Below are 22,033 nucleotides of genomic sequence, written 5' to 3'. Positions count from 1 at the left end.
ATTCTGCATCACTCTCATACAGCGCCAGGGAAATAACAGCAAGCAGCAAAGAAAAAGAGGATAACATTATTAACTATTATTAATCAGGAGTGTGGACATATTTTGGATTTTGGAGAAAATACAGGTCAACAGATAAGCACATGCTGTATTTAAACAATGCAGTTATGAGATAAAACACGACGTAACGTTTCCTGCCTAATCGAGCGTCTCACTCTGCTAACTTCTTGCAGCAGCATCAGCTCCTCTGTTTTAACAGTGTTTAGCTGATAAACGTGCATGCAGGCTGAAATTCAGCCGAACTGTTCTGTTGAGAGATACAGTGACTTTAAATCAATGATGAGTAAGAAAAAGTATATATTATAGGTACAAGTAGAGCAGAACTTTGCTAGCCGGCTAATTTATGCGGTATAAATGTGCTTAAGCTAATAATGAGTGACTAGCAAAAAAAATTGTTTTGTCTATGAACCCTGACAGTTATTACTGAGCTGAACATTTTACTTTTGTTAAATTATGTTGTTGTTTTATGGCTGTTTGGAAAAGTTTTCTTTCGGGACTTTAAACCACATGGTGCTGACGTGTTTAGAAAAAGATGATGGTTTGAGTTAAAGTCATAAGATTTCTCTCAGAAAGGTGTTTTTTTTTTTTTTTTTTTTTTTTGTGACACGATGTCCTGAAGGTTAATTTATCCCATGTGCTGTTTTACACGTGTTAGTGGAGTCAATTTAAAGTAAACTGCACTTCACTATTTACAGTTATTGACATTATATATGTGTTGTTATTTATTTTATTGCTATGAGTAAAAAAGGTGCAGCAACTTCCTCTGTGGCAGACTGTGTTAAGTGATCAGATGATATCATCTCATATCGATCACAGGCCCATATTGTGGCAGACTTTGTGATATTGTCAAATATCGTATTGTTGTTCAGTGAATCGATATATCATGATTTACAGCTCTAATAATTAATTGTGAACTCCATTTTTAACCTGGCAGCTCTGAAGGAGGGTCAGAGGGAGAAGATGAGGGAAACTTGGGTGACGGAGGGCAAAATTCTCTGCACTCCAATGTGTCAGTTATCAAGTGTAAAACTCTCACAGTACGGCGGGAAATACAGTCGCCTGCAAACTGCACCAAATCATGTGAAATGACTGGATGACCTATGTAAGACAGCGACAGCCCATGCAGCAGTTGCTAGGTAATAAGGTAAACCTTCATATTTCTTCTAACTATATTTAACTAAATATATTTCTTCATATTTCTTTATTTTAACTTAAAATTAGAAGTACATTTAACCGACTGTGTCATATGATATCATCTCATATCGATTGCAGGCCTCTGAATTGCATCAAAATGCAATAGTATTGTGACAGACTGTGTCAAATGTCATATTGTTTTACCCTAATAATTATTTGTGAAATGGATTTTTATCCTGGCAGCTTTTAGAGAAGCTTTGAGAGGGAAAATGAGAGAAACTCAGGTGACTGAGGGCAAAATTCTCACACATCACTATCTGGGTTTAATCTGGGTTTAATCTGGGTTTAATCTGGGTTTAGTGGCACCTCCAGGTCAGTTGTATGTTCCAGTGTACACATACAGCAGTGGTTGTAGGTGAAAATCTGGCGGATTATGTCTTTGTCACTTAATTAGTGTCACAACTGGTTGGTCAGGTAGGTGTAGGAAACCAGTTGCAAATTCTTCACTTTACACAACAATACAAACATATATGCAACAGGTAGACGCTAATTACGTTGATGAAACATTAATCCAACAGATGAAATTAGAGCATGTGGAGCTTTTACAAACACAAGTCTGATCAATCAGATTTTAGGACCAATCAGAGATCAATCACAGGCTATTAGCTGATGGCTGCCGAGTGTCTTTGAAGCCACCTCCTATGAGGCACTATCGACCGCTCCTCTCTGCAGACATAAGACCTTGATCCCATGAGTCATGTCATGCGAATGTCTCCCAGGAAAGTGCTAATCCAGAGTTCAACACTGGGCATGAGGGCTTGTCTGGTTCTCTCAGGTCTAGGCTGCTTACCTCCCAATCCTCTTGGCTAACCCTCATGTCACTGGCTGTAATCTGCCCAGCTCAGATAAAGCACTCTTTCCCCCAGAGTTTTCCCCAGCCTCAACACTCAGCCGATAGCTCCGCACAAGAGGAGGCCTGTCGGCGCTCGTCGTAAACACACTGCTGCTTCTCCAGACGTCTTTAGATGTACAGGCTGTGGGACTTAAAACCAACTCAGCGTGTGTCTTGAACTTTTGACTGCTTCCTCTCTGGGCAGGATAGGTGTGTGTGTGTGTCCGTGTGTGTATGGACGTGTGTTGGGTTCGGGTTGTTTGAACAAGAGTGTGTTTGTTCGGAGTCAAACTGCGTCAGCCCAATTTTTGATAAAAATCTTTTCCTTTTGTACAACTTTATTGGGGCTGTTTCCACATGAGCCACATGTCACCACAAGAAGGGCCAGATCAGACTCAGGAAATCGGAGCGCCACGGTGGTCTGGTGATAACATAGGTTGCTCCTCAGCCACCAAGCATCCGATAGAAATCCAAATATCTGGACGTCTGTTGACCTGCAGTGCTGGATTAATGCTCTCTTTAACTCTGCCACGCCTGCTATGAGGTGTTTGAGGGCAGCTCAGTGCATCATATCAGTTCTCTTTAAATGTTAGTTTTATCTAGTTAAACTAACGCCCAGTTCGTGTGCATGCACCAACTGTGCATGCACACTTTTTTAAGTGTCTAGGTAGGGCAAAATAAATGTGTGTAAGGAGTGTGTCACACCACAGAAAAATGTGTCATTAACCACACGGCCAAATCTGAAAAAATTGCGGAGTATGTAATATTAAGTTTCAAAATCGTGAAACAATTCTCTGCTCGGAGACGCTGGGGGCGTGTCCGCTGAAGGAACTGAAACGGAGAAAGTGCTGCTCACTCTGGCTCCATACGCTTTTTCCCTTTTATTCAGATGACATTTCAGCCCTCGGGCCTTCTGCAAGATCAACTGTCATGATTGTTGATCATGAAGCAGCCTAACTACTTTCAAGTCTTACCTATTCCTCATAATTCACTTCACCTCAATAGTGTTAGTAATACTTACACTAACATCAACAAAGGCAGATCAAGAAGTTAACAGAGAAACATAAACCTACAAAATCCTGGTGGTACCCTGCCGTGCAGATAGTTTTATTTTACTTGGCCAGGTTTCAGAGATTCGTCTCTGAGATATCAGCCACCACCCTGATACAGTGGAGGAGGTTGCAGTTTTGTTTGTGGTGATTACACAATTGAAAAATAACTTAGAAAGTGAGCTCCAGTGAAAACTGAGTTAAGTAGGTGTTTTGCTGCAGGTACTGGTGAGATATTAGCCCTTCTTACACAGAGATGGTGCCAAGAAGTCCCGTCTTTATGCCCCCTTTGTGTTTTACACAACCAACCCAGGGCAGCATCATGCAGCTCCCATGTGTGATTTTAGACCGCATACCAGCATCACGGAATCAAAAGAGACGTGATTGTAACGGTGTGAAATTCCTGCCGTGAGCAGGCAGTGTAGAACGGGCTAAATACGATGCAGAAAGTTCAGATTGAGCAGCCTTTTGTGTTGCCATCCCTGCTGCAGCAGTGGAGTGGTTTTATTTACAGTGCCCTCCAAAAGTATTGGAACAGTGAGGCCAATTCCTTTATTTTTGTTGTAGACTGAAAATATTTGGGTTTGACATCAAAAGATGAATATGAGACAAGAGATCAACATTTCAGCTTTTATTTCCAGGTATTTACATCTGGATCTGATACACAACTTAGAAGATAGCACCTTTTGTTTGAACCCACCCATTTTTCATGAGAGCAAAAGTATTGGAACATGTCACTGACAGGTGTGTTTTGTTGCCCAGGTGTCTCCCAATTACATTGATTATTCAAACAATAAATAGCACTGAATGTCTGAGCTCAGTTTCAGATTGGGTACGATAGATTTTGCCTGTGCAGACTGCATTTAGAGGTGGAACCAACATGAAAACCAGAGAGCTGTCTATGGGTGAAAAAGAAGCAATTGTGAATCTGAGAGAAGATGGACAATCAATCAGAGCCATTGCACAAACATTGGCCATAGCCAGTACAACCATTTGGAATGTCCTGAAGAAGAAAGAAACCACTGGTGTACTAAGCAACAGACGTCGAACAGGTAGACCAAGGAAAACATCAGCAGTTGATGACAGAAACATTGTGAGAGCTGTAAAGAAAGACCCTAAAACAACTGTTAGTGACATCAGCAGCAACCTCCAGAGGGCAGGAGTGAAGGTATCACAATCTACTGCTCGCAGAAGACTTCATGAACAAAAGTACAGAGGCTACACCATAAGATGCAAACCACTCATTAGCAAGAAGAATAGGAAGGCCAGGCTGGAATTTGCCAAAAGGTACAGAGATGAGCCTCAAAAATTCTGGGACAAAGTTTTATGGACTGATGGACAAAGATTAACTTTTTCCAAAGTGACGGAAAGGCGAAAGTTTGGAGAAAGAAAGGATCTGCTCATGATCCCAAACATACAAGCTCATCTGTGAAACACGGTGGAGGTAATGTCATGGCTTGGGCTTGCATGGCTTCTTCTGGGACGGGCTCTTTCATCTTCACTGATGATGTAACACATGATGGCAGCGGCAAAATGAACTCAGAAGTCTACAGAAACATTTTGTCTGCTAATTTAAAGAAAGATGCAACCAAACTGATTGGGAGATCCTTCATCATGCAGCAAGATAACGACCCAAAACACACTGCCAAAACAACAAAGGAGTTCATCAGGGGCAAGAATTTGAAGGTTTTAAACTGGCCAAGACAGTCTCCAGACTTAAACCCAATAGAGCATGCATTTTACCTGCTGAAGAGGAGACTGAAGGGAGTAACCCCCCAAAACAAACAACAACTGAAAGAGGCTGCGGTGAAAGCCTGGAAAAGCATCACAAAAGAAGAATGCAAAAGTTTGGTGATGTCAGTGGGTCACAGGCTTGATGCAGTTATTGAAAGCAAAGGATTTGCAACTAAATATTAAGTCTCATTCACTTTAATCTATTTTAAGTTTATATGTTCCAATACTTTTGCTCACCTAAAAATTTTGTGTTCCATTACAAATAATGCTATCTTCTAAGTTGTGTATCAGATCCAGATGTAAATACCTGGAAATAAAAGCTGAAATGTTGATCTCTTGTCTCATATTCATCTTTTGATGTCAAACCCAAATGTTTTCAGTCTACAACAAAAGTAAACGAATTGGCCTCACTGTTCCAATACTTTTGGAGGGCACTGTATATGAATGAGTTTATTCAGGCAGTGTTAAAGTGACTCTAAATGTGGCCTCACTGACACAATGTTTCTGAAAGCACCCAGCACAGTATCCCAAAGTATTATATCTGTTCGTGGGGATTTCACACCACTCAAATTATGTCCAACATTTGCTGCAAATGCAGGAAGCAGTGTGGCATTTATGTAGTGAGTGGAGAGTGAGTGTGTGAGCTTTCTTGTTGTGGAGCCAGGAGTTTGTGCCGTATTACAGATCTGTAATTAACATTTGCCTTCTATAAACTGTTCCCACTTTACCTTTGTTTTTACCTGTGTTTTTGTTATCTAACTTTAACCATGCCTACACAGTTTATACGGCAAAGCCAACATCTTTCCATAACCTTGACTACACGGTAGTTACCATGCAGAGGCATTCTAGAAAGTGAAAATTCAGTCAGTGGACATAATGTGGGACTTGCAGAAATGCCTTTCCTCTCTTCCATTCTGTCTCAGAGACGGGTATCTCAAAAGCTCAGTGCATGACACCAAAACTATCTCATTTCAGTTGGACTCAGTAGTTTTTAAAAATATATTTACCCAACTGTTTTTGCCCGAGATATTAGAGGTCTGACCTGGCCCATGCCTGAAAGGATAGAGACCTGAGACCAGGGACAGCCAAAAAAGACGAAGAAAGACTTGCATAAGAGCAAAAATGTATTACACATCACATGGACATCTAGTCAGTATTTGTATGTTACACATGTTTCCAAATTATGTTTGCTGAAAAGGGCAATGATTTTGTGCTCAAAATGTTTCTGTGACTGTACACAATCTGGAGTTGTTTCATTGAACATTACTGTGCAGGGAAATAAAGCTCAGTTGGTATTGAAATACATTGAAAATGTCCTCACAACTCTCACAAATTAAATATCCACAAAGTGTTATATTTCGTGAGCGCCATCGTTTTTATCAGTTGTTCCCAAACAAGGAGAGAGCGGATGTGGCTGCTTGGAGAAAAAGAGCCACAACCAGCGTCTTTTGCCAGAGCGCTCCAGCTTCTCTGTGCGGCAGCTGTACTGTCTCTCCTTCAGCTTCTGTCTTCCCCCGAGCTGTATGAAATGTCAGTCAGTAAAGACAGAAAAGCCCATTTGTAGGAGCAGATAGGCCGGACACTGAATGTTGTTGGTGAGTGTTGTGCTTTTATCCCCGTACAGTTTTTAAGCTTGTTGTTAACTGTGTGATAAACCCTCAACGTAGTGTTACGTTTGCTGCCAAGCTAAAATTAATGTTAACATGTTGTCAGGTAGAGTTTGTCATTTAGTGTTTACAGCCCTGCTGATTATTTAACAGTTACAAAAAGTTTTGTGTCTACCAGTATATTTTTGAAAGATGACAGTATTGCTTTTGAGTGGAAGGAATTAAGATTCAGAGTGTATGACTGGTTCAACACAGAGACATGAGTCGTCTTGTCAAGAAAGCCAGAAACAGGTTTGAGATCAGTCCAACAGATGGGCAGAGCTGGACTGTGTGTGGATTGGCTGTTATAGAGGATTTACTGTTAGACCCCTGTTGCTGTTGTTTTTAGGGCGCTTGTATTTCTCTCAGTTTTAACAAACAGATCTTGAACCTGACCTCTGACCTCTGTGTTGAGCGGGTCAGAGCAAATAACAGATTTATAGTTGTCTCATTGTTATTTCTCAGGCTGCTGGGTGATATTTCTTTACCCTCTTCTCTGTCTGAAGGAATTAAAGAGCTGGACCAAGTGATCGTCGTGCTCTTCACCACGCACATGTTCATCGGAGGATTTTTTGGGTTTATCCTGGACAACACCATCCCAGGTATCACAGAATACATGTGTTAAGACTGAGAAGATATCTAACCAGCTACCACTACCACCAGACTGTGTCTTTTCTTTTTCAGGCACTGACAAAGAGCGGGGAATCAAAAGCTGGAGGGACAAGGTGCAACAGGGAAACAAAACCATGTGTGACCTGTCGTGCTATGACATCCCTTTCTGCAGCGGTGTTTTGAAACGGTTTAGGTGTTTCCAGTATCTGCCCTGCCTCCCTTCTTACAAGACCACCCAACAGGGTACATCCAATTAATGAAGTGTTAACTTTAAGGGCAGCACTGATGCTCGTCTATTCGTCTTAAAAAGCCAAACACTGGTCGAGGTTCTGGTACAACCCGGCTCCAAAACAGGTGCGACGCTGTGGAAAACAAAAGTAAAAACAGAATACATGGATTTGCAAATCCTTTTCTAAATATATTCAGTTGAACTCAGTACAAAGATATTTTATATTTAAACTGATCAACTTTGTTTTTTGTAAATCTCATTCTGAATTTGATGCTGCAACAGGTTATAACAAAGTTGGGACAGGAGTGTGTTCCTGGAAGAGTTATGAAATAAGAAAAACTGTTTTCCAGGCCTGGGAATGGTTTGGAATTAATGGAATGCTTTGGAAAAAGTTTTAAATATCCTTTTTTTATTTAAAATAAAAAATATTTGCTAATTTGCTTTCAGTAACATGTACTGTTGTAATAATCATATAAATCCACAGTCATTGAAAAAAATAACAAATCCATTTGTTCAGAAGAATAAACAATAAAATAATATATGTCATTGTAACATAATAAAAAAATGTTCATACTAACTTTCTATTTGAGCGAGTGATGCACAGATTTTGAAATTATGGGCTGATACTGATACCAGTGTATAAAATAACAATAATAGCTGATACCGATGTTTTTATATTTGTGTTTCTTTTGATTGTTGTTGTTATTTATTCTTCTTTTGTTTCCAGTGAAACACTACACTATAAAAAAACTAAATGAACATTTTTAAAGTCATTCAGTGCTTCATTACACTTTACACCTTTTAATGAGCACAAATTCAATAATACACATTTATGAAACAACCTTGAACATAACCTTCTGCCACATGAAAAACATCTTTAGGAAAATTAGCAAACAGCCTTTTACTACACATAATACATCATACATGTACTGTACCATACATGATAAATTTTATCAGTTTGAACATTAAATATTTTGTCTCTGTACTGTATTTAATTGAATATTGGTTGAAAAAAGATTGGCAAATCAACAGCGTCCCAACCTTTCTGGAATCAGTGCTGTAAATAATTCTAAACCTTATATCTTCTTTAGGACTCCTATTTCAATACGTTTGTCAGTAAAACACTGATTTCAAATTTATATGATTTAATTTCTACAACAAAGTTAAAGCACTGTGTCTCCTTACAGTTGGAATCCTCTTCACGTCATTTCTAGGTAAAGCAAACATTCATAGTGCTTGAAGAGCAGCATGATACACTTCAGACCTTTCAAAGGCATTAATTAGACACTCCCTTAATGTGTGAAAGAGATTTTAAAGACAAAATATTTTAAATTGAAGGAAAAAAAAGTATTTCTTTAAAACATCTCTTAGGTGCGGAGATTTTTTCAGACTTTCAGCATGCACAAAATCACAAATGTTTCACTCAACAGCCGATTGACACTAAATATATTGATAAATGCTCAATAAACTGAAGCTCTGTTCCAGTTTAGACCCAAAGTGTGTATCAGGATATAAAGACTGAGTAAGTATTTTATAGATGTGTCATGAAGCTGCACAGAAGCCACTGTTCACAGATGTGTTGTAACTCATTACTACCTCATTAAAAACAGTAACTCACAGAAACAGATAATTAATGAAAGGCTTTTTCATTAAAAAATATATATTATGTGATGTCTGTTTTAATTAACATTATTAAGGTTACTGCTTTAGGGGCCGTACACATGCCTCGTCTTTGATTGCCTAGAAAACGTGAGGTCAGGCACTGGGTGCTACTGTTGTGCCTGTTCTGTGCCAGCTTTCAAGAGTGTGGTAGCAGGTTGCATCTGAGGTTGCTAAGCAACCTCAAGAAGCACCATATCATAGCCAATTTACCTGAAATCCTGAGTCCGGACCTGATCTTCTTCCAGGTGCTGTTTGTAAATGGTATATAGACTGCACTTGTATAGCCCCTTTCTAGTCTTCCGACCACTTAAAGCGCTTCAATATTACGTCACATTCACCCATTCACACACTGGTGGCCGAGGTTACCATACAAGGTGCCACCTCTCACAAAGTTTTGTAACCCACTGACACATCCGCACACGCTCCAAATCTGCTAAGAACCCTGAGCGGTGGACCAACATTCCTTTGCTAGTGAAGATTTTTAAATTGTTCATCAGGAGCATTTTGGGATTCAGTATACTTTGACATGCAGCCTTTGGATGGAGCTGCTCAGCTTCAGATTAGTGGACGACCCACTCAACCTCTGAGCCACAGTCAGTGCGTTCACATGGACAGTTTAATTCCACTTTCATTCGGAATGAAAGGCCATTCCAATTAAAAGTGGTCATGTAAACGGTCATTCAGATTGAAAAATGGTCATTCCAATTGAAATGAAATCCGATTAAAGGGGGTGGTTTATTCCGTTTGTCATTCCGAATGAAAGAATTTTGTGTGCATGTATACACTCATTCCTCTTTAAGTTCATTCCAGTCTTTCTGCACATGCTCGTTTCCTTGCCCTTCTGGTGCGATGACGTATATAGCGCGCATAGCAATGGGCTGAGATAGAGCAGTCGGACTCCTTGCACTCACCGGATTCCATACGGCAAAGCACGGTCTTCTATCTCCCTTCTTCGACCTTCTACCTCCCTTCTCCTCCTCAACAGACGAAGCATTAGCAGAACAAGGTTGTTGTCGTACTGCTGCTTCAAGAATATAAGCAAAACAAGCCCGAAAAAGGCACTAAGAACTGCGTCGTCAAGCATCTTGTTATCCGGAGCGAGGACTACAGTGTTTTCTTCTGGTAAACGTAAACATGTAACATCCGCCCCGCCCCCTATCCAATCAGAAACCTTCCCTGCCCCAAACCTTGCGCAGACCCAAATAAAGGCAGTTAAACTGATCTCCTGTGTAAACCCTCATTCAGAATGAATATTATCTCATGTAAACTACCTGGAAAGACTTTAATTCTGAATGATTTCATTCAGATTTATTTCATTCTGAATGAGAAGCCATCATGTAACTGTAGCCAGTGTGTCGGCCTGTTGTCCATGGTTCAAATGTAAAGCTCTGACAGCTCTGCATTAAAAAGATAAACGTTTCCTCCATATTTATCACCCTCCATTTAGTGACGAAGGGAAAAGTATCAGTCTGCTTTGATTGGTCGTTCCTCGTCACATGACATGCAGCACGCACTGCATTTCAAAGTTGTGCTCTGTTTATATCACGGCACAGCTGTCACGCCCCAACACTCAGGAACTTGTGCACTCTGCATTAGCATCGCTCTGGCATTTGAGTGCACCTATTGTGCATCTTCATTGACAACACTGAATTTAAGTGCGCTAAAAACGCAGCATGTGTACGACCCCTTATACGTTTAATTGTGTGTTTTGTCACTGTACAGAAGTACATTTTTAATTTTTACATATGGTTTACGTTGAAGAATATCAATGCAATTTTACTAATTTTTGTACTATAATGTTCAATCAGTGCTAAAGTGTGAACGGTTGTTGTTAAATAAGTACTGACGTTAATACAGACTTTCATCATGTTTGATAAAATTATTTCAACTTGAGATATTAGATTAGATTTAGGTTTGTTTTGGCAAGAATTTATCTGAACAGGTTTCTCTGATTCTGTGTTTGCACTGTGTTTGATTTGAGAATGAAAACGCCACAAAACCCATGACATTTTAGGAGCAAGTTTATATCTTGTGACATTTATTGAGCTCTTTGAGTTTGAAACAAAGACAATTCATTCCCCTGTGAATATAAAGCAAAAATTAAATACTGAATACTGAATGTGATGTCTCAAGAATGCCTTGAGGGAATTTCTTCAAACGTGGCACAAACGCCCTGCTGGACTCGATGAAGCGATCAGATTTTGGTCATCAAAGGTCAAGGTGATTGGTGGATTTGATCTCTGTCAACAACCCAACTCTGTAGACATCCCAGTCTACCTGAGCTCCTTCACAGGCGAGCACACCTTGTTGCTTTGTACCCGACACACCTAGTGAAATCATTCATCCAAAAGATAAATGGACAAATTGATATAATTATGCCATTATCTTTATAGAACATGATTACACTTTGTACCATTGAACCACCATGAATATAAATGCTGAGGAATAAAAGTGAATGGAGGGAGTGTGTCAACAGAAAATGTGCTTTGTCATCCACTTGAGATAAATCCAAATCCATTCTGTAAATCATGATATCACCAAAAATGTGAGCATCATTCCAGACTTGGCTTTCTCATTCTTCTATGTGAAGCCTTTTTTAAAAAGAAAAAATACTTACAAGCCTTCACAGTTTAAGATCTTTTCTATAGTGGGTGTTGTACAGGAAGCTGCACCTCACTTTTTTAGGAGGAGGAACACAAACTGGATATTTAGACGTCCTTGTGGTTGATTGACACCACCCCAGTTCACATGGCATTGTTTTGACTGCCATTTCAAATGTAACAAAATAAAAGGTTTAATCAGTCACTCATTCACCCCAGTTGCAGCAGGAGAATATATGAAGACTTAAATTAGGGCAAGACCCAACAAACTCTTCCACTGTAGCTTCCTGAGGTTAGACCACCTGCATATTATCTGAAAGCTCTTTACGCCATGAGTTACTGTGGGTGGGTGTCAATGGAAGTTGGGGTTTGTTGCCTTTGATCAGAAGTGGGTAAATTTATGGATTGTTTTAGGTTGATATCATATTGAAACATACTTTAGGCTATGTCGGCTCAGTTGTCTGCTTTCACTCCTTTGGGCGTCTTGTGTCTGATAGCGGTGATGGATGATTTTTCTGCAGATGAACTCTCAGTAGCACTCGCAGTTTGTATAATGGCTAAGGAGAAGGTTAAATTTAGGCCTAGTTCATGTGGACATTGGTATTTTTGAAGGTGCACTGCTGATGTTTATCTTCTAACCGCTTCATCCTCTTGAGGGTCGCGGGGGGGCTGGAGCCTATCCCAGCTGACATCGGGCGAGAGGTACACCCTGGACAGGTCGCCAGACTATCGCAGGGCTGACACATAGAGCTGGAGTGCCCGGAGAGAACCCACGCTGACACGGGGAGAACATGCAAACTCCGCACAGAAGGGCTCCCATGCCCGGGATCGAACCGGCAACCCTCTTGCTGTGAGGCGAGAGTGCTAACCACTACACCACCGTGCCGCTGATGTTAACAGCCAGAAAATTCAGAAGCCATATTAGTCCAAAAAATGTCACATTAGGCCGGATTAATACATCTGCGTCTGTGTCGAATGGACGCTGTGCCTGTGGCATAGGCCAGGGGTGTCCAAGCTTTTTTGAATGGGGGTCAGATTAGATCATGTGAAAACAACAACAACGACAAAATCACAAAATATGATTGTACTCAACTAACGATTTTATTTTCAGTGCCATGTTAGTCCTTAAATCAGTAGTTCAATAAAAACAATACAAACGTCATTGATCTCACGTTTCATAAGGGCTCATCAATAACACAGCAAATATTTCTCAACAATTAGGCTATAAACTAGCAGCTAGGAATCCAGTTTTAAAGTTTAGTCAATTTGATGACCATCTGAGACAGGCAACTCACCGGGACTAATGAGTTAGGTGAAACCAGGATCTCGACTGCAGCAAACATGTCAGGTCTTGTTTGAGAGCTGTGGTTGTGATGCGTAAAATGTCACGTAGGTGGGAATCAGTTAATCTGGACCTCTAGCAGTTCTTGTCCAGGTTTATAACAGAGAAGGCCTGTTCACACATGTATGTTGACCCAAACAAGCTCAGCATTTTCTTGGCAAGTGCCCGTATTTCGGGGAACCTGTCCTTATCCAGCTGCTGATAAAAGTTCACTAGCGAGAACTGCTGGTGTTGGCTGCTCAGCTCATCATGACACTGCAGCTCAATGAGCTCCAGCTGCAGGTGACGTGGGGCATCATCGGGATCCACAGAAAAAGGAGACGAGAAAAGGAGCATGTCCTTTTCAATCTCTCTCAGTGTGGGGAAGTGTGCGGTGTTGGGCTCTCTTTGTGACAGGTGTTTTTTGAACAGCTGGAGTTTGGTCATAAAGGCCTTGATGTGTGCGTATAGTTGGCTGATCACTCCATCTTTCCCTTGCAGGCTGATGTTAAGCGCATTCAAATGCTTTGTGATGTCAGTCAGAAACGCCAAATCTGCCAGCCAGGCAGGATCCGATAGTTCTCCCATTGGCTGCCCCTTTTCAGCCAAAAACTGTTAAATCTCCTTCCTGAGAGAGAAGAACCGTTGCGGCACAGACCCCTGACTGAGCCACCTCACATCGTTGCGGTAAATCACATCTCCATACTCTGCCTCCATGTCCAGGAGAAACTTCTGAAAGTGGCGGCGCTTTAGCGCGAATGAAGTTTATAATTTTCACTATCAGTTTCACAACATGTTCAAACTTAAGACATTTAGCACACAGAGCCTGCTGGTGAATTATACAGTGGAGTTTAATGGCATTGCCCCCGTGCTCACCAGCTTTGTTGCATATCAGCGAGGCTAATCCACTTCGACCATTGCGGGGGAGCACCATCCGTTGCTATCCCGCTCAGTTTTCTCCATGGCAGTTTCATGTCATCAACAACTGAAGAGAGGGACTGAAATAAATCCACTCCTCTGGTCTGGCCTTTAAGACTCTGGAGATCAAGCAGTTCTTCAGTAATGTTCATATTATCATTAGTTCCTCGCAAAAAAAATAAGCAACTGAGCCGTGTCAGTGATGTCGGTGCTTTCATTGCAGGCAAGGGAGAAAAAGTCAAAATCCACCCCTCTGTTGTTGACTTGTCTCTTGATGTCTGAGGACATTTCTTTAATTCTCTGTGCCATCGTGTTGCGAGCAAGGCACACATTTTTAAACTCCTGCTTCTTTTCTGGGCAAATGTTATCCACCATCTTCAGCACACAATCTTTCACAAAATCACCTTCAGGAAAAGGCTTTCCATGTTTTGTAATAAGCATCGCCACTTCATAACTGGCCCTGGTGGTGTTTTCCTTTGACTCCTTGGCCCCTGGGAGGCTAGGCTAGCCTTGAGCTGCTTGACTTTCTCTTCCCGTTTGCTGCCGGTATGAATTATGCTTAGTCTCGAAAAGTCTCTTCACAATGAACTCCTTCATAACGGCGACGGTCTCTTGGCAGATGAGACAAACACGACTGTTTTGGCTTTCAGTGAAGAAGTATTCGACTTTCCACCGCTCCTTAAAGCTGTGACCCTCGCTGTCAACTTTTCGCTTCTTTGCTGTGGCCATGTCTGCTAGGTCTGCTACCAAAGGTGCTCTGACCTTCATTACCGTCTGTTTAAATATTAAAATATTAGTTCCGCCTGCGTGGTTCCTACTTGATGTCCTACTTTGCATGTCTACAAACCACAAACTGTGTGACAGTGCTGCCATTGTGAGGTGAACAGAAAAATTGCAAACTGAACTTGTTTGATTAACCAGTACCGTGTGGCGGGCCACAAATAATATATTTTTAGCGACAAGCTGAGGGCCTTTTAAAATCGGTTGAAGGGCCGCATTTGGCCCGTGGGCCGGACTTTGGACACCCCTGGCGTAGGCTCTGCGTCAACATACCCAGTGCCGTAGCCTGACGTGCACCTCCCTAGAAATGTAACTACACGTCACAGCGACACAGACCTCTTGTCTGTCTCTGTAAGCTGAAACCATTTCCCTCAGTGGAAACAAAGTTTTTATTTACTTTAATTTCACAGATAACAAACAATAAATTGTGAAGACAATAATGCCTCAACAAAATAACATTTTAAGTCTTGTGTATGATTTATCCTGGCTTCATATGAGCAGAGGAAATCTCTGCTACTCACTAGGCTAATTTATGCAATGTAAAATGCCATAGGTTTGTGCTAATAACATTAGCATGTTGTATTTATTTGGAAAACAAATACAACTTAGTATAAGACAGTTGTTTTGTTGGTGAACCTTGTGAGTTGTAGTGGAGCTAAATTTTGTAACGTTATCTTTGTTAAATGTTGCTGTTTTCCCTGGCTTCATATGAATAGAGGAAATGTGCGCTAGTCGCTAAGCTATTTTATACAATGTAAAATGGGGCCACATACCACGGAACAAAGACTGCAACTTTTTTTGGCGTAGACCCCAGGTCTCGACTAGAATAATTAGGCACCATCTCAGCATCTGGAATTTAGTCATTATTATACATCCATGATTCTTAAGCCCCTGTTTCTCAAAATAGTGAAAGAGTCACTTTACATTTATGTGGACACAGAGCAGGTGACGAGACCACTTGGCAGAGCCACCCCCAAACACATCATCAGTTGGGCATCTCATCATCTGTTTCGGCCTTTATCACAAGACACCCTCCTTTGAGAGAGGCCCACCACAGGCTTATCAGGCCTGTATGTGTGTCAGAAGGTTGGCTCCTCCGTGGTCACCTAGGGGCCCAGACGGGATCCTTTGACTGCCCCTCTTACCAGTATTGGCCAGATCCTTGACCACTTTCCTCTGGGCCTACTCATTAATCCCAATTTCCTTGAGGATCCTAGTGGTGGATCTAGCGATGAAGCTTCTGCAGCGCACCTCCATCGGTCACACCTCAGCTTTCCAGAGTCTAGTCACCGTTTCACTTACAAGATCAGTGTAGCACAGTCTCTTGCGTTCAAATGCCTCCTCTGTGGCATCCTCCCAAGGGACAGTGAGTTCTGTGAGGAAAGCAAGCTGACAGGACTTTGACCAGAGGACTAGGTCTGGTCGTAAGTTGGTTGCTGCTATCTCGGGTTGAACTACAAGACGCTGGCCCATGTCAGCGGGCATTTCCCAGTCCCTGGCTCCATGTAACAGGCTTAAAAAAAAGGCTTAGAACCAGCACTACTTTGGTCACAAATGCCAATGCACAAAATGTCGCCTCATTTGTGAGGCCTCACAAAGCACACGCTGTTTCCCCTGTGCGCAGTTTGCGTGTGGACAAAAGGCCCAAGCGCATAGAAAAGCTATATATTCAAATATGCCTTTGTACATGTGGAGTAGACCTTTGTAAGATCTGACTTCTGGTGATAAAGGTTAAATTGAGGTCATGGTAATGCAGCTCAGAGACCCTCACATGTGCCTCTATGTGCATTTGGGTTAGTACATAGATGCCTGAGTACATATGTGTCCACATGTTTTGGCAATTCCAAATTCTTGTCTTTAGAAACAGGCCTTGAAGTTTGTGTTTGACTAATGTTTTGTCTCACTCTTCGTTCCTCACGGACATGAAAAATCTTGAAAATCTCCTCCTTTCTTGGGATAAGGGTCTACAGAATATCCCCCTGTACAGATCTACCTCTCTGGGTGCCTTTTCTCAGAAAGTTTACAAAATTTTGGATGGTTAAAAGGTCTCTGCAGTCTTTAGTCTCCTGATTAGGCACATCATCCTTTAACAGAGGTCACGGGTTTAATCCCCTGTGGTATTTACTGTCTATCTGTACGTGGCTGCGCCTCTATAGTACAGAGACAAACTTTGATCGGAACAGCTATGCAAAACAATATTTCCAGACTCTTTATGCTCAGGATCAAACGGATACAAAGTGCGTATAAAGTTATGTAAGTAAACTGATGTTCATATGAAATAAGAAAATAATAATAACAATAACATTAATAATAATAATAATAATAATAATAAATATAAAACATTTAGTCAACTGTAGATTTTGTGACTATAAAGTGATTCTCCACTTAAATTCTTGTTAGTGTCAAGTACTGACCTCCCATAGGACCCCCACCACAATCAAACAATCCATAAACTGCTTATTAATTTAATCCACACTTATGGTATTTTGGCTCCAAAATGATGTCACCAGTGCAAGATGGCACACCTGTAGCTGCACTATTTTGACTTCAGTTTTGTACAGTGGTAAGAACTGAAGATACATCGTCCCATCTTTATGTACAGTCTGTGATTTGGTTTAGTTTATTTGCACATACATGTGTATAGAAAATGGGAAGATTTTAACAAAGAGTAACTTTATTATAAGTAGTAGTAATAATAATATTAATAATAATAAATGTGTGGGGACCCTGTTTGTGGTCCTGGAACAAAAATAAGAACGACTTGAATGTATCATCAGTAACAGGTCAGCAATGACAACCAATCCATAGCCACACCAGGCCTTAAATAACAGGTGCATCTGCGAGGGTGGAGAGAGATGATTAAGATAATGTTCATGATGCTTTTTTATTGTGTTCCAAATCACATATAATTAATTTTGCTGTCAGCCGTGTGCACCAGTTCTGTATGTTCACTTAGGATACGTACACTGAAGCATTTAGTGTAACATACATTACCAGCAGGCTCTGTGACATAGCAGGTAAAAATGGGGTCACACACAGGGAGGAGTACCATATGTGAAAGCCATGTGGTCGTGGCGGTTGCCAAGTTTGCCACCAAGCTCATCACCTGGTCAAGGAGCAGGCCAGTTGCACAGTTATAAATCTAAGATGGTTGTCTAGCCTTGCAACTGGGTTGGCACAAATCTAACGGGATTACTAAATCCTAATCAGGATTGAGTTGTATCGACAGATGCAAGAGTTCATTAAGTGAAGAGGCACCTTCAGCCACAATGTTCTGAACTCGAGGTATTAGAGAAAGTCTTTCAGGGCATTACCAGCTCTGGGTTTAATCATCCACTGGCAACGTGACTCATCTTGAGTACATGCCAACGCCGACCTGAGGGCTTCAGATTTCTGGATGGAGAAGTTAAAGGTGGAAAATACTAAACTAAGCTTGTCAGCTCTGAGCATAGAGTCTAATCAACACTAATTAAGAAAATCAGCTTCAGTTGTTTCATTAAATGTCGTTAATACTACCCATAACAAAAATGCAGAAATGCTTAATTTTAAAAATACTCTCAACTCATTAAAAGACAAAGTAGAAAAATGTAAAGTATATCCATATAAACTTTTTTGCTTGATTGTGTTTTACTGCCCCCAAATTTAAAACCTATCTACTTTTAGACATTTAAAACTTAACTCAGTTCACAATTGACTTAAAACAGACACTGTAAGCTGTGAGGAAGATTTAAAGATTTCCATGCACTACTTGGAGTTGCAGAAAAAAGGAATAGTAAAAGAAATTCATCTCCAAATGCAACAAAGATCAATAGATGAGGGATTAGAGCAAAAGATGGTGCAGGTTTGTTCCCTCTTGCTTAAGCTACTTTATGCAGCTTTACTCCAGGGTACACCATATTGAATTAGTCCACGAGGCCCAGAAGGCTGGAAGCTGTTATTAATTAGTCTTAATAGGGTCATGATGATACTGGAAAGTCTCCAAGCTGGTCACTATCAAAAAGGTGATGGAAGTTGTTTATACTGTCCTGCACCTCCCCTGACCTTTGCTCCACAAAGTCACTAGAATACATTCAGAGCTCTGTGGTTTATCTCCCACCTCGGTATTGACAGATACTCAGTATAAAATGACTCAGATATGGATCAGGGGCGATAAAACTCCCTGATACTAAGATTGTAAAAAAAAAAAAAAAAAAAAGAAAAGAAAAACTGGACTGTTGGACTTGGGATGAAACCCTCCGTGCATTGTGAAAAACTTCCTTGTCTTGATATCAGTGGCCTCTGTCACCTCCTTTGGCCAGCTTATCATACCAGCACGGTATCTGATTACTGGCAGGGCGTACGTGTTGATGGCTCGGACCTTGTTCTTTCCGTTGAGCTGACTTTTCAGGACCTGCCTTTCTCTGTGTATGCTTTTGGCTGTGGCTGACTTCCTTGCAGCCTCCTCATGGTTCCCATTTGCCTGCAAGACCCCAAGGTATTTGTAGCTGTCTTGAACATCTGCAGTGTTGCCTTCTGGTAGTTCAACCCCCTCAGTTCTGATCATCTTCCCTCTCTGTGGTACCCTGATATTTGGTTGTGCTCCAAATATCGAGGAACCACGCTGCTCAGCCACCCTGGGACAGTTTATTCCAAGTTCACCTGATGGTTGAACTTTGGATATAGGAGGAGAAGTGCAGATTCCTTCCTGGCTGTGGAACGGCGGTCCAGCTCTTCACCCTTGCATGGCTGATGATGGGGTCATGGGAGTTTGCTCATCCACTCTACATCTGTTTTGTGGACTTGGTGAACGCTTACGATTGCATCCCACAGGGAATCCTGTGGGGCAACTTTGGGAATATGGGGTACCAGGGTCACTGATAGGAGCCACATGGTCCTTGTCTCCACATTTAAGACTAGACTCAAGACTTTCCTCTTTGATAAAGCTTATAGTTAGGGCTGGCTCAGGCTTGTCCTGTACCAGCCCTTAGTTAGGCTGACTTAGGCCTAGTCTGCCGGAGGACCCCTCTATAATACACCGGGCCCCTTCTCTCCTTCTCTCTCTCTCTCTCTCTCTCTCTCTCTCTCTCTCTCGTATCCTATTACTGCATCTAGCTAATCCGGCCATTCTGGATGTCACTAACTCGGCTTCTTCTCCGGAGCCTTTGTGCTCCACTGTCTCTCAGATTAACTCATATCACAGCGGTGCCTGGACAGCGTGACGTGTGTGGTTGTGCTGCTGCCGTGGTCCCGCCAGATGCCTCCTGCTGCTGCTGCCATCATTAGTCATTAGTCATACTTCTTCTGTTATTATACACATATGACTATTGTCACACATGTATACTGCCAGGTATTAATACATACTTTCAACATATTGTACCGCAGTAACCAGAACTATAACTATAATATTATGACTTCCATTAATGTTGTTGTAAGCTACTGTCATTACCTGCATCTCTCTCTCTCTCTCTCTCTCTCTCTCTCTCTCTCTCTCTCTGTGTCATATGGATTACTGTTAATTTATTATGCTGATCTGTTCTGTACGACATCTATTGCACGTCTGTCCGTCCTGGAAGAGGGATCCCTCCTCAGTTGCTCTTCCTGAGGTTTCTACCGTTTTTTTTCCCCGTTAAAGGGTTTTTTTGGGGGAGTTTTTCCTGATCAGCTGTGAGGGTCTTAAGGACAGAGGGATGTCGTATGCTGTAAAGCCCTGTGAGGCAAATTGTGATTTGTGATATTGGGCTTTATAAATAAAATTGATTGATTGATTGATTGATTGATTGATATAACCAAAGTGAGAGCTGTGTCGGTATATTCAACCTGGTCTCATTCCAAAGTTGATAACACCATTTTGTCAGTGATTATGGTGTCAGACACCTTTCATGGTGGCATCATAAGCTGCTGGGTGGCATCAGTAATGCAGCCGGAAATAACCTTTTGCAGTGTTGTGATTCGCCGCCAGTCAGCTGGACAGCCAGACAGCCGGACAGCACCTGTCTTGGTGGTGTAAAAGGCCATTGGATGGCGTCAGGTTGAAATGCTGCTGGTAACAACGTAATATAAAGAGCTGGAAAGTCCTTATGAGGCAGGTGGGAGGAGTAGTGGTGGGTCCACCAAACTAGGCCAGGGTTGCAGCAATATAGTGGTTTCAAGGGGTACTGTGATGTAAAAGTTGATGGTCATCATACTGTGTACATTTGCTTATCTATGACACTGAAAAGAAAAAGCAACTGGTTACAAAATCTCTATTTTAATTATTTTCAAAGGGGAGACTTCTTACACAAATTTCCATTTACACAATGGTTTCAAGTTTCAGTTATAGTAACAAAAGGTTTGTTCAACCAACACAAATCCTTATGTTTTCTTTCATTCTGGATGATGGTAATATAAATTCTGTAATATCATGATACTGTGAAACCACTATAATTTTTTAGACAGTTATCATACCGTGAAAACCCTGCTCTGGACTTTCACCTGGGAGCCCTGTGTTTGCCTCCCTGATGAATGTAGAGCCAAACCATAATGTTTTTTTCTAAACCTAACTGTGTGCTTTTTTTGATGTCCTGGTGTTGGTTGGGGCATCCGGGAACGTCAACAGCAGAAGCAGGAGGAAACCTGGTGCGTAATACATAAACATGAAAGGCCACTGACAAAGTGGCCATATGTGACGACTTGGGATGAGAACATGTTAACATACTCAGCAGTGGGTGTTGGTCTCCGCGACTAATCGTACTGTAATACCGTAATCTGAGCTGCATTACATTTCATCCCAAAATGTTTCAGCCAATGCAGATTAGTTCCATATGACTGTGATCTGTAGGAGTCAGGGTTGATTACACAGCGTTGGAAAACAATAACATACACAGTATTTGTCATTTTTCTGTAATAAACTTGTTGATTCTCCTGTAATTTAAATCCTGTGCAGAGTGTTGTCCTCGTGTTTCAGAGGGGATTTGAACTGAGTTATTGCAACAGGGGGAGCTGCTTGTCCTACTTTATTTTTAAGTCAACAAACGAACAGTCTGATCTTTGGAAAGTAGTCTGAACCGTCAGTGACAGTTGGCTCATTTTTCGGACCCAGGTCATGCTGGTTTTTATGAAAATCCTGAGCTAACTAAAAACAGTTTTCACTGTTTTTATCTGTAGCCAACAGTATCTCAAAATAAGTATGTTTTTATATTACAATTACATGGCAGTGACAACATGAACGCTACCTGGATTATGAGAGATGTTGCTTTGTAAGTGAAATACTACATTAATGTGTCGTGCTTGAATGGTAAATGGACTGTGCCGATTCACACACACGTTCACATAGTGGTGGCTGAGGCTACCATACAAGGTGCTACCTGCTACTCAGTGATCCTTCACTTGCTCTCACACGCCGATGTAACAACCATCAGGAGCAATTTGGGGTTCAGTGTCT

At 41.4% G+C, this 22,033-nt stretch overlaps 1 protein-coding gene across 2 annotated transcripts in view; it reads left to right on the top strand.

Moving 5' to 3' along the window:
- Positions 1-8,001, top strand: part of si:dkey-106n21.1 (solute carrier family 23 member 2) — an 83,688-nt gene extending 75,687 nt beyond the window's left edge. For both annotated transcript variants that reach the window (XM_049573036.1, XM_049573035.1), the window contains exons 11-12: positions 7,019-7,114; positions 7,197-8,001. In XM_049573036.1, coding sequence (XP_049428993.1) covers positions 7,019-7,114; positions 7,197-7,381 — 281 coding nt within the window. In that variant the 3' untranslated portion in view covers positions 7,382-8,001. The remainder of the gene's footprint in view (positions 1-7,018; positions 7,115-7,196) is intronic.
- The last annotated feature ends 14,032 nt before the right edge of the window (positions 8,002-22,033 follow it).

This window comes from Epinephelus fuscoguttatus, linkage group LG4, assembly GCF_011397635.1.
Source record: "Epinephelus fuscoguttatus linkage group LG4, E.fuscoguttatus.final_Chr_v1".
In the NCBI taxonomy this organism is placed as follows: Eukaryota; Metazoa; Chordata; class Actinopteri; order Perciformes; family Serranidae; genus Epinephelus; species Epinephelus fuscoguttatus.
This window is presented reverse-complemented; position numbering and strand designations above follow the sequence as displayed.